Consider the following 12,281-nt stretch of genomic DNA (forward strand, 5'->3'; position numbering starts at 1 on the left):
AGGCAAGGCCCTCTCTGGCTCTTGATTGAGAACTGGGAGAGTCCATTTTGGCTTCCTGAGAGACTGCCTGTGGGGCTGGTCACTGCTTGGGCGATGTTTAGCTTTCTTCTCTCGCCTCCTGCTCGTGCTGCTTCCACAGTCAGCGAAGTCCTGGAGGGGGGCTGCTGTGTCGGAGGCAGGCCCCTTCCCCGAGGACGCAGCCAGAATCCGCGCTCTGCCTTCCTGTCGCTCTGCCGCCTCTGCATGGCCCTCAGGTTCAGTAAGTGGACTGTGGGGTCACAGCTGCCGTGTGTGTTGCCTCTTGAAGTACCGGTGGCTGTACGTCTTTGAAATGTGGTTTTAGCAATTTGTTGGGTTTGGCAGAGTTATGAGTCTTCCTGCTCCTTCCTGCTCAGACCTGAAGGCACACCTCGTCTTTCCTGGGGAAGAGCAGGCCTTCTCATTTGTGTCTTCCTCACCCCCGGTCCTCTCGGAGGGAACAAGACTCCAGCTGCCTGGTGTGGCTGGAGCTCCCTGAGGGCTGTGCACCTGGCCTGCCTCAGAGACCTCAGGGATGACCCACATGTCTTGCAGCCATCTTTGCAGATGCACTGGAGATGGCCGGGGCATGCAGCCTTTCCCCCGACTGGGCTGTGATGGTGTGTGCGCTGCTGACCGCTGCCTGATAGTGCTGAGGAGGCCAGTGGCTCGGCCCCGCCCCCGGCCTTCCTGCTGGGCTGGCTGCAGCCACAGACAAGAAGGGGAATGTCACAGGTGGTGACGTTTGGGGAGCGCCTTGGCGAGTTGGGCTGGACCTGGTGCTTCTGTGTGAATCCATTTCCTCTCCATGGCCACCCTGAGTGGCAGTGCTGTCACTGTCCTGTTTTTCTGTTGTCGGGACTGGCCAGAGAGGCCGGCTGAAGTGAGGGGCACCAAGGCCTGCCTTGAAATCTGGCTCTGACATCTGAGCTTGGGTGCCCTGCATGCCATCTCCGGGGGATGCGAGGGCAGTGCTGGGGTCAGAAAGAGCATCTTGGGAAAAGGCCGATGAACTCCAACCCTGGCCTGCCTGCAGGTGGGTGTAGGGTGGTGTGTCTCTGAGGATGTGGCGCTGAGGCCTGGCGGGGAGCGCCTGTCATGCAGGCTGGGAGCTCTTGTACGCCTGCTTTGTCCCATCTGCTCTGGGCCTCACAGCCCACTTTTGGGTACTGCTGTGGTTTTCAGAGCACCTTGCCTGCTGCAGGTTCTGTCTTCCCCACTGGGGGACTCTGAAGGGCGCCCCTGAGACAGGCAGGGAGGGCCTTCCTAGGGTGGCATGTTCGCAGACCTCACAGACGTCACCCTGGCCCATCTGTGGAGTCCTGCTGGCCGAGGCTGCCTGACTGCACTGTCACCGTCCCAGGGACCTGCCCGGCCAGGGCTGCTGTGGCACAGCAGGACGTGTGTGTGGACGCAGGGGCAGTTCCTCCTGCAGGCCCTGGAATCCCAAAGCTTGGCCGAGCAGCTGCTCCAGCTGGGGGGCTCCCTGAAGTGCTTGCGAAGCACAGTGTGGGGTTCAGGCATGGGAGGGGGCTCCCCGTGACCTCCTGCCTGCTTCCTTCTGGGGTAGCAGCAGCGCGCACCGCCCTCCCACCCCGGAGCCCCTTGGTGAGACTGGAGAGCTGAGGCAGGGGCAGTCCCCAGCCTCCTTGCTGGCTGGCTGGTATCCTTGCCAGGTGGTCCCCTCCACTTTTCCAGCCTCTCCTGCTGCCGCTTGGGTCTGGCCAGTGCCACTGTACTGGGGGTGACGGGTGCAGGTCAAGTGGCAGCTCCAGGTGCGAAAGTTTGGTTGAGTTTTGCAGGCAGAACCGCAGAACAGCTGTGACGTCAGTGCAGAGAAGCGAGAGCAGCACAAAGAGAGTGTCCCTAGTGTGTCCGTGGGTGGCTCCCAGGAGGCTCTGCAAGGAGCATGCGCGGCAAGCACCCGGGCCGCTGAGGGCAGGACAGAGACCGGGGGGCGGTGAGAAGCAGAGTGTCAGGCTGGGGCGAGGACTCTGGGTGGCCATGGAAAGCCAGGGAACCATGTCCCAGCCTCAAGGACTGCTTGTGACTTGCTTGAAGCAGTGTTGAAAGCATGTGGGCCAGGGCACGTCTGTGTGACGCTCCCGGACTTCAGATACAAAGAGAAAGTCCTGTCTGTCCGCAGAGACAGAAGTGGATTACCTGCGAAGGGGAAGGCACACTGGCCCAGCGCCTCGTGGGCGGTGCTCACATGGGGAGCGGAGGTCGGGTCGGGGGTTGTGCTCACGCTGGGGGCCTGCGCTGCCGCCGTCCTCGTGTTGCTCGCTGTCACAGACGTGTTTGATGCGCGTGTGTATTCTTGGTTTGGAGAGGGGTGTAGGGCAGGTTTTGTTTCTGTGCTGACGGGGTCATAGTGTCTATAGTGGTCTGCAGCTTGCAGCTTTATGTGAAAAGTGCTGAAATCCTTAAGAGTGGATTCCCCCCAGTCCTTTCCCTGTAACCCAGGTGCAGGTTGTGCTCCCTCTCCCTCTCGCTCAGCAGAGGGCTGCCGGCAGCAGATTTGGAGGGTGGTGCGGGCAGGGCAGGATTCCGGCCAGCGCTGGTTTGAGCCCCGGGGGGTGCTGTGGGGGTGGGGGAGTGCGAGAGGCCTGTGTCACTGGCGTGCGGTCAGAGGTGGGCCCGCTGGTGGGTGGGCAGCTGAGTAGGTGTGGTGGGCTCCTGAGCTTTAGAGCTTGAGGGAGGGTGAGGGGAGCGGGTGGGTGCCATGGGGCGAAGCTGCCGTGTGAACATGTGATGGGGACATGCTGGCCCTTCTCGTGGGAGGAGGTGCAGATACTGGGAGAGCTGGTGAAGGCAGGGCCGATCAGACGCCTAGACCCGTCTGGACTGGGACCCAGCCAGGGTTCTCACATGTTGCCACCTGTCTGTGGGTGGGTGGTGATGTGTGCTGCTCTGGGCGGGAGAGGGCCCCCAGGAGGGTCTGTCTGGGGCCGTGGGCGGGGAGCCCAGGCAGCAGGTCCTGTCCAGATGGAGGGACCTAGACTGGACCCCTATGCTATGTGGTGAGCACTCTTCCAACTTCATGCCATTTCACCGCCTCCACACCCCCATGTCCTTGTCTGGCACCTTGCGGGGGGCAATACGTCCCCACCATCTGTTGCTCACTGCTGTTGTTTCCCCGCAGGTCTGAGTTCACAGACACCATCCTATCCGTGCATCCCTCTGACGTGCTGGACATGCCTGTGGACCCAAACGAGCCCACCTACTGCCTGTGCCACCAGGTGTCCTACGGGGAGATGATAGGCTGTGACAATCCAGATGTGAGTGTCAGGGCGTGCCAAGGCGGTATGGCTGCAGGACGCGTGGTGGGAAACCCAGAAGCTGCGGCATCCGCCTGTGGGATGCCCGCTCTCTCGTTGGGGTGGGGCGGCTCCTGTCTTTCTGTGTGTCTGGCACACCCAGCACGCAGAGTGCTGACTGTGCCTCTTCCCTTCGCCTTGCAGTGTCCCATCGAGTGGTTTCACTTCGCCTGTGTGGACCTGACCACGAAACCCAAAGGAAAATGGTCAGTATGTGTCCCTGGCCCGTGGGTATTGAGTGCGCTGCTTCCCTCCAGAACTGGGCCATGTGGCTGGCCTGGTGGGACTTTCCTCACCGTGGCCTGGGGCACTCTGAGCGTGGCCTTGGGAACTTGGTCCCCTGTCATGGCACCAGTCTTGGTCCTGGGGCTGAGCTGGCAGAGGGACACCTATGCCCTCTGACCCAGGGTCGAGTCTCCCATTACGTTTGCATAATACGTACATTTCTACCATTCTCCTGAAGAATGGCCATTCTGATTATTTTGAGTGAGGTAAAGATGATGGTACATGAAAGTGAGAAACAAGGGGTTCTTTCCCCTGGGCACGTTTTGAGCAAACGTGAAGAGCATTAAGGAAATTGTGACCTGGGTGCAGGCTGGAGCTTGCTGTCTGCAAAGGGCTTGTCTGCTTGAGATGACGTGCAGCAAGACTTCCGCTGCGTGCTTGGTCCTTGCGTTCAGCCAGCAGCGGCAGCTTTTGTATTGTTCCTGAGATTTCATTGAAATGAAAACCTGGTTTTGTTCAATGTGGTAAAAGCAGACGTATGTTCTCAAGCGAGATCCTGGAAATACTACCCTCCTTGTTCGTGTGTGTAGCGGCCGGTTTCCTGTAGGGATGGATTTGCTGATGTGTGGACAGAGGGACAATAGAAACCCTGGACGGACTGTGTCATCCTGGGTCTTCAGTGAGTGACAGTGGACGTGGCGGTGCTCGCATGTCTCGGAGCCACGTGTGGTCCTGGTGGGCAGCCCCCTTGGCACTGGGACACATGGGGGAGGCTGAGAAGTCACACAGCAGGCCCTGACAGCGCCCCGTGGCGTGGGTGACGAGGACTTGAGGAGGGGTCTGCAGGAGGTGCCTTGGGCGGAGCTGGCAGAACTGGGTGGCTCGCTGGGCTGAGGAGGCCAGTGGCTGGGGCAGGCTCGGCTTGTGATGGACGGGGCCGCTGCGCTGACAGAGGGGACGTGCTGGGCTGAGGAGGCCAGTGCCTGGGGCAGGCTCGGCTTGTGAGGGACGGGGCCGCTGCGCTGACAGAGGGGACGTGCTGGGCTGAGGAGGCCAGTGGCTGGGGCAGGCTCGGCTTGTGATGGACGGGGCCGCTGCGCTGACAGAGGGGACGTGCTGGGCTGAGGAGGCCAGTGGCTGGGGCAGGCTCGGCTTGTGATGGACGGGGCCGCTGCGCTGACAGAGGGGACATGCTGGGCTGAGGAGGCCAGTGGCTGGGGCAGGCTCGGCTTGTGATGGACGGGGTCCCTGCGCTGACAGAGGGCACGTGCTGGGCTGAGGAGGCCAGTGGCTGGGGCAGGCTCGGCTTGTGATGGACGGGGCCGCTGCGCTGACAGAGGGGACGTGCTGGGCTGAGGAGGCCAGTGGCTGGGGCAGGCTCGGCTTGTGATGGACGGGGTCCCTGCGCTGACAGAGGGGACGTGCTGGGCTGAGGAGGCCAGTGGCTGGGGCAGGCTCGGCTTGTGATGGACGGGGTCCCTGCGCTGACAGAGGGGACGTGCTGGGCTGAGGAGGCCAGTGGCTGGGGCAGGCTCGGCTTGTGATGGACGGGGCCGCTGCGCTGACAGAGGGGACGTGCTGGGCTGAGGAGGCCAGTGGCTGGGGCAGGCTCGGCTTGTGATGGACGGGGCCCCTGCGCTGACAGAGGGGACGTGCTGGGCTGAGGAGGCCAGTGGCTGGGGCAGGCTCGGCTTGTGATGGACGGGGTCCCTGCGCTGACAGAGGGGACGTGCTGCTGGCTGGCGCCACGGCACGAGGCAGGGAGGTTTGATTTGAGTTTGGTTTTGGACGTGGTGGGTTTGAGTTGTTTGCAGGACTTCAGGTGGAAGAGTCTAGTAGCAGGACATACGGAGCCTGGGAGGCCTGGTCGGGCTCCACCCCTGCCATCTGACTCCTGGCTTCTCTGTGGTCCTTTTAGAGACCCAGGAAGTTCACAGGCTTCCCCTGTTCAGGAAGATTTAAGCTCTTTGACTGACATGTTCGTGCACCGTGAGCCTGCTGTGAGCACGTTCGCCTGGGGAGCGTTGCCTTCTCTGGGGCTGGGCCAGGGCAGGGACGTGCTCAGCACTCGCTCACTGGCACAGACAGGATGCTATGAGTGGTGGTTTTGGGCCTGGGGAGCTCACTCATATGCAAATCAGCTGCCTCCTGCCTGGGGAGCTCAGGACGGCTCAGGCGGAAACCAGTGTGGAAATGTCCCCTTGTGTCATTAGTGGCTGCCAGGGTCCAGGAGTCCCCAAGAGCAGCTCCCTGTGTTGGACTTGCTTGCCCAGGGTCACCAGGGAGCACTTGTCAATCCTGCAGATTCCAGTGCCCACTCGACTGTGCAGGACGGAGGCTGGGACCCTTTGCTCACCTGCTTAAGCGTGCCAGGCCATCCTCTACTCACACCTGGCCGTCAGCACCTGCAGTCCACCCGCTTGAGTGTGAGTGTCATCTCCATTTTGATCACTGGTGACCCTGGTGTCGCTCAAGGAACAGTGATTAACCTGGTCAAGAGGATGCTCGTGTGTCAACGATTTTGCTCATTGACTGGCATCTGTCAACTTCAGAACAGACGTGTTAGAGCGGCTCGCGTGGGAGACCCTTCCCCACGGAGCTGTGCGCTCTCTCCTTATGAGTCTCTCGTCTGGCACTGCTCCACCGGTGTCCAGCCCTCCTGGGAGACTGGGGGAGGCGGGGTCTGGGCCTTCTGCACACAAACGGCTCATCGGTGTGCCTTTCTTGTCCCAGGTTCTGTCCCCGGTGCGTCCAGGAAAGGAGGAAGAAGAAGTGAGGAGGCGGCCGATGCCGGCCCAGAAGAGCGAGTCAATATGCTCCTCCATTCATGTTGCAATATTTTATCTTCATTTTAAAACTACCTTGTTTTGAATGATATTTAATAACTCAATGGCCAGTTGTAATTCTGGATATTTCCTAAGACAAACAAGAGTCCACCTGAGCCCTGTTTGCACAGAGAAGCGATCTTACGGGGACCCGCCCTGGTGACTTTTGTCTCATGACTGTTTGTACAGCCCCCCGGCACCGAGCACGGCCGTCACACCCAGTAGCCCAAGGGACTTCCATGGGCGCGTGCGTGCGGAGTGCGGGGGCACTGGGAACCTTCCCGCCTGGTACACTGCCATCCCTTTGCAGCTAGAGGTGTGAGCCTTGAGTGGCCGCCCGCAGTCTCCTGGGTCTGCCCCAGGGCTGCAGCACCACTGTGAGCACGTCTGTCTCGCGCGGTGTGGCGTGCGGGTGTGGGGCTGACGCGGCAGCCTCCCTGCCTGGCACTGCCCCTAGCCGGTGACTCGCCCGGGAAGGGCTGGGTCCTCTGCAGGAGGAGGTCTCTGCCTCGCTGCACACTGCCTTTCCGTCTGGACTCCCAGTTCCCTCCGGGAGGGTTTCACCTGGAGGAAACGGCTCTTCATTAGCGAACGGGCTGTCGGTTACCAGCAGCAGCAGCACCGATGAGAGACAGCGTGGCAGATGGGCTGATGTTCCATTTCTCTGGGAATTCCTGACGTTTTTACTGTGAAGATGAAATTATCATAATAGCATGAAGATTGTGGGTGTTTGTGTATATGAAGTGAGTCCAGTCTGCCAAGAGCTGAGGTTGAACCTGTCCATGTTACACACAGATCAGCAGCTCCTGTCTGAGGGACTACAATTATGTGATATGATTTGTGAGTTTCTTGTCCACAATAGCAGTTCTGGAATGAAACTAGGAAACTAGAGTGTACTTTCTGTTTAGTCAGCCTCTAGCAAACCGATTTTGAACCGACTTTTTGGTCATGGTTGGGGGAAACAGCGTACATTTGGTGTGTTGAGATCCATTTGTGATGGTACCTAAAATGTGACTTCGGAGAGTGTCCTTGCACGCTCTGAAACCCTCCAGCATGTGTCTAGAGAAGTCAGAAGATTCCTGAAGAATGGAGACCTGTTTCTGTCCTCGTGCCAGAAAAAGAAATCCATGAGATAGAGTCGAGATGTGAGATTCCCAGTTTAGGAGGAACCCTGTTCCCTTTCTGAGGAGGGTCATCTGGAGGGATACGCCTGCCTCCTCCTGATGGCCTTAGTACTGAGTGTTAATAGTCCTCCTGTCCTCTAATATTTCACCAAGGAGAGGAAATGAAGCAGAAAGGACCTTGTAAGCTGTGTTCTAGACGGGCTGCTCCCCACAATGTAAGTTAATATTTGGCGAATGAAGGCAGAATGTCAGGGCAGTCGGGGTCCGGCTGGAATCTGCGCCAGCGGGTCTTGGCGGGTCTCGGCGGGTCTCAGGCTGCACCGGCTGGATTGGAACTGCTGTCCTTTCTAGAGTGAGCTGAGGGACAGGACTTGCTCCCAAATGATTGCGGGCTCAACCCTTTCAGTCTTGAGCTGGGTGGTTAGGGGAAGGGTCAGCAGCTGCCACTGCCATCCCTGTGGGTCCCCAGGCCTGATGAGCCTTCTCAGAACCAATCCTTCCTGCTGCTCAGAAAGAAGGGCCTGGGGAGGCATCCACGTGAGTGCTGGCCAGCACACGTCCTTCGGTCTCAGCCACAGCTGGAACGTGAAGCACGTCTGTGTTTAGTAACTTAGATTTTTGTTAACACAGGTGTGTAAAGATTGTGGGGAATAACTTGTGGAGATATTTTTTTCTACGCTCTTTCACCAGTTTTTGTGGAGAGGCTAGGTAAGTATAGTAGGTTAGTGAGGATTCTGTGGAAGCTAATTAATATTTGTGCTTCATCTCTGAACGCGTCACACCGCCATCATCCCGGGAAGACACCGTTGTTTGTGGATGGAGGTTGCTGGCTGGTTCAGTTTCAGTCGTCTCTGGTTTCCCGAGGCCTTGGTCGTTTCCCAGGAAAGACGACCAACTTCTCCGTCTTAAGCTTTTAAGTTCAATGATGTTGCCCTGCGTGTCACTGTCACACCCCATGTGTTGACCGTTGTTTACATTTCTGTGATCTATTCCTAGTGTTTACTTTTGCAGTTACAATAATGTCCCCTAAGTAATATGCTTATAGCTTTGGAGAAAGCAGAAAACATGGGCAGAACAGGAAGGCTCCCTGGATCGTTGTTTGGAGTGTGACCGAATGCCTTTCCTGACCGCTAGTACCATCTGCACACTGGGGAGAGACTCAGTGGCTGGTTGGGAAAGAATGTCATGCCACCTGGCCTGGCTCCAGCCCAGCGGGGGTGGCAGGAGCCCATGCTGCTTGCACCATCCGGGGATTGCTCCACGGGGCCTGGCCGCCTTTGTCCTGGGGGTGATTCAGGCCAGATCCCCTGTCCCTGCCTGCCAGGTGCCAGATGTGATCCTGGAGGCGGCTGTGGAGCCAACCCCATCCCTGGGGTTGAGGCATTCTGGGCTGGGCCCAGTGGGTCACTCTTGCAGCTTATCTGAGCCGAAAGAGAGGGCCCCCCATGGCTGTGGGGTCCGCTTGTAAGGGAAGAAGTACCTTGTTGAGAGCAGAATCACTTTCCTTGTTCGCGGTCAGCAATTTGAGAAACCTCTCGTCTCCCTGTGGGGGAGCATGTGCTGTGCTAATAGAAACCATTTGTTAAGCGGAGCCCCCTACATCTGGGGCTGCCCTGGTAGAGGTGTTGGCTGGGATACAACCCCTGAGCCGAGGCCCCTGTGACTGTCCCCACTGAGCAGGCTGGGGCCCCCAGGCAGTTGGACTTGAAGCTTATACTGGCCAGCGCCATAGGAGCCAGGTGGCTTCCAGCCTGCCCAGGCAGGGTTTTGCTGGGATGCATGGGGACGACGGCCAGCTCTGTGTCAGCCCTGTCCCCACGCCACGCTGCGCTCTGCCTCCTGACCGTCCCGCAGCCCTTGGCAGGGACTGCCTCGAGCAATAACGCTGTCCAGAGAGCAGCTTCCCCATCTGGCCACAGCCAGGGTCTGCCCCATCCAGGATTCGGACACTTAGGGCATTGAAGATTGAAAGTTTTCCTCAGCTTTTAGTGAACAGTGATTGGTCTTCATACTTGTGCTGAGAGGAATTTTAAAAAGAAGTCTAAGAAAAACATTCTCCTTCAGGAGAGCACTCCATGAGGTTTCTTTCTCCCTACGGAGGTATCCTGTGGTGTTCACCTTTACCACATTTCATCCAAAAAGATGATGCAGCTTTAACATGAATGTTACATTTTATTTTCAAGGAATTATTATCTATGTTCCCTTTGTAAAGGAAAGATAATATTGTAAATCTTTTTATTAAATAATGTAAAGATGTATATCTGTATTTTTGGATCATGTTATAGATTATGGATATATTGTTTAATAAATAAAGTATTTTTTGGAATAAACATTTGAGAATGCATCATTTCAGGAAATGATAAAACTTCAGTGCTCTCTCTGCAGAGGGTAAGGCTCTCCTACGTTGAATTTTGGAGGGACACGCTGTGAACTGGAGAGAGTTGTTTTGCTGGCCATGTGCCTGGGTGGGATCCTGGGCCTCACCTTAGTCAGTGGCCATCTCTAGGCCTCAGCTGTGTGGTAGCATCAGAAGTTGGTCCCCAAGCTCACAAGAAAGGTGTGTGTGTAGATGAGAATGCTACGGGTCCCTTAACAGAGGCATGAAGTGCTTTCTCTGAAACAGAAGGTTTGCCCTCCAAGATATGCAGAGGTGTCAAGACCCCTTTGGCAACTAAATAGTTCTTAGGACATTTCCTTGAGGAGCGTTAATGGTCAGGGTCCAGAAGCCCAACTTGGTCACTATCATGGAGAGGCACAGCCTCTCACCCATTTTCCAGATGAAAACCGACTCACAGACGTGGGTCCTCGCTGGAAGGGGAGGCCGAGGTTCTGGACGAAGGGCCTGTGATGCTGCCCCCGCACGCACTGTTCCCCAGCGCTCCCAGGGAAGCTGCAGCCGTTTGTTCTGGTGATTGCCTGGGAAGAGGCGTGGATACTGATTCCCCCGGATCCAAGAGGCCCCTGGTACTAGTCAGAGTGAGGGCCTATGGCGATCAGGTGATCAGTAACTTTTGTCTGAGTGGGTACACAGACCCCTCTGTGGTTATCTTCCCTGTGCCTGAGTGTGACACTGACATAGACACACTTGACCACTGGCAGAATGCCCACATTGACCTGTGAGCAAGGGCCATTGTGGTAGGCAGCGTCAGGTAGAAGTGTCTGGAACGTCCTCTCCCTGCCAGGATAGTAATCCAAAGGTGAAACACATCCTTGGGAAGATGTAGTGGTGGTGTACTTAGCACATCCCATTAATTTACCTGTGAAGAACCTGGGCAGATCTTAGGCAATGTAGTTTATTGAAGACGTAGGGGATGACCCCAGCTGCAGCTGCTGTTCCAGACATGGCATTGTTACCACTGTTACCAGTCAGCACCCTCTTGGCACGTGACCTGCAGGTACTGATCTGGCACGGGCTTGTCCTCCATGCCAGTTGGCCAGGATCGCCGCCATGCATCTGTTCAGCCCGGTACACCTTCAGTGCTGCCTCAGGGTCATGGGAACTCTCCTGCTCTCTGCTGGCCAGACAGCAAATCGTTATCTCAGCATCCCACACAGTGTCCCTCCTGTCTGCTCCGCTGATGACATACGGAATTGGGTGAGCCAGGCAAGTACTGGCGAGGCCTCAGGAAGACCAGCAGGAGCCGGAGGGTGGGAGGTGAACCTACTCTGGGTACCAGGCACTGTATCAGGAAGACAGAAACCACATTAGTTATTTTAACAGTTTAGGAGATTGGAGAGCTGAAAAAGCAAAAAGGGAGCACTGGGGTAACAGAATAATTGCAGGAAGCACCTACCACCCTAAGTCTGGGGGTGGCACAGTGAGGAAGTGCGAGTTTCTGGATTTGGCAGTTTGGAGGAGGGGCTCTGAGGAAGGCCAAGCGCCCCTCCAGGGCTGGGACTCAGCCACCCCAGGAACAGGTGTTATTTGGCTGGTTCCGGGGGCCTCAGGAGCTCAGGAAAGGGGGTGTGCCATGGAGCTGGGACTCAGATGTCTGAGGGGAGGGTGCTCCTCGCTGCTGCTGGTACCCCCGAGGAAAGTGATGAGGCTGGGCACTCCAGTGCTGCTGGGGTGTGGCCACAGGGATGTCCTCAGGCCAGCAGGTTCCCTCCTCCCTGCCTGTCTCCTTCGGTGCCTCCGGGGGCAAAGCCTAACGGGCCCCACGGAGCAGAATTCAAAGGGCACGTTAGAGCTGCGGGGCTGCAGGCGGAACCTGCAGCAGTCCTGAGAGGCTGGCTCTTCCCTTCCTGCAGCCCGGGTCACCCGGCCCCGGCCCAGCCCCTGTGAGGGCCCCGCACTTGAGTCCCAGGCCGGGGTTTTGTTCAGGAAAACGTTCCCGCTGCTGGGATAGGCGGCTTTCGGAGCCTCCCCGGGTTCTGCCTGCAGTGGGTACCCAACCTGCAGGGATGCCTGATCTTTGACCGGAGGGGCAGCCAGAGTCCCTGGGGGAACCAGACGCCCCTGGAGGAGCCTGAGTCCCTAGGGGCAGTCAGAGAGCCCTCCGAGGAGCCAGAGACCCCTGGGCGGGGGGCGGAGAACCCTTGCCCACACCCCAGGACAAGGGAGTGGGGAGTTACCCTCTGAGGCCACTCGGGGCAGACCACGCCGGGGCTGGCCCTTGGGGAAGGGGTGGGAGCTGGGACCCTTGCTGGGCGGTGCCGGACACGGGTCAAGGCCGCTGTCCTCGCCCAGTGGAAGATGGACCCTGCACCAGGACGCTGGAGGACACAGGGGGCGTGGCAGGGGCGTGGCCTAGGCGACATGGGGGCGG

General features: G+C 58.0%; 1 protein-coding gene and 1 long non-coding RNA gene across 5 annotated transcripts in view; one reads left to right on the forward strand and one right to left on the reverse strand.

Moving 5' to 3' along the window:
* ING5 (inhibitor of growth family member 5) overlaps window positions 1–9,842 on the forward strand; it is a 25,990-nt gene extending 16,148 nt beyond the window's left edge. For 2 of the 4 annotated variants that reach the window (XR_011439891.1, XR_011439892.1), the window contains exons 6-9: window positions 3,164–3,299; window positions 3,483–3,544; window positions 5,868–5,989; window positions 6,297–9,842. Coding sequence is in view for 2 of the 4 variants with exons in the window: in XM_023642807.2 (XP_023498575.1) it covers window positions 3,164–3,299; window positions 3,483–3,544; window positions 6,297–6,339 (241 nt within the window). In the remaining 2 variants the exon portion in view is untranslated. The remainder of the gene's footprint in view (window positions 1–3,163; window positions 3,300–3,482; window positions 3,545–5,867; window positions 5,990–6,296) is intronic. The other 2 variants (XM_023642807.2, XM_070270764.1) reach the window with 1 other exon arrangement.
* Window positions 7,739–12,281, reverse strand: LOC138924750 (uncharacterized). The gene is made up of 2 exons (XR_011439896.1): window positions 12,088–12,281; window positions 7,739–11,192 (listed from the first exon to the last, which is right to left on the reverse strand). It is a non-coding gene; the product is annotated as an uncharacterized lncRNA (long non-coding RNA).

The sequence above is a fragment of the Equus caballus genome, chromosome 6, assembly GCF_041296265.1.
Source record: "Equus caballus isolate H_3958 breed thoroughbred chromosome 6, TB-T2T, whole genome shotgun sequence".
Classification (NCBI taxonomy): domain Eukaryota; kingdom Metazoa; phylum Chordata; class Mammalia; order Perissodactyla; family Equidae; genus Equus; species Equus caballus.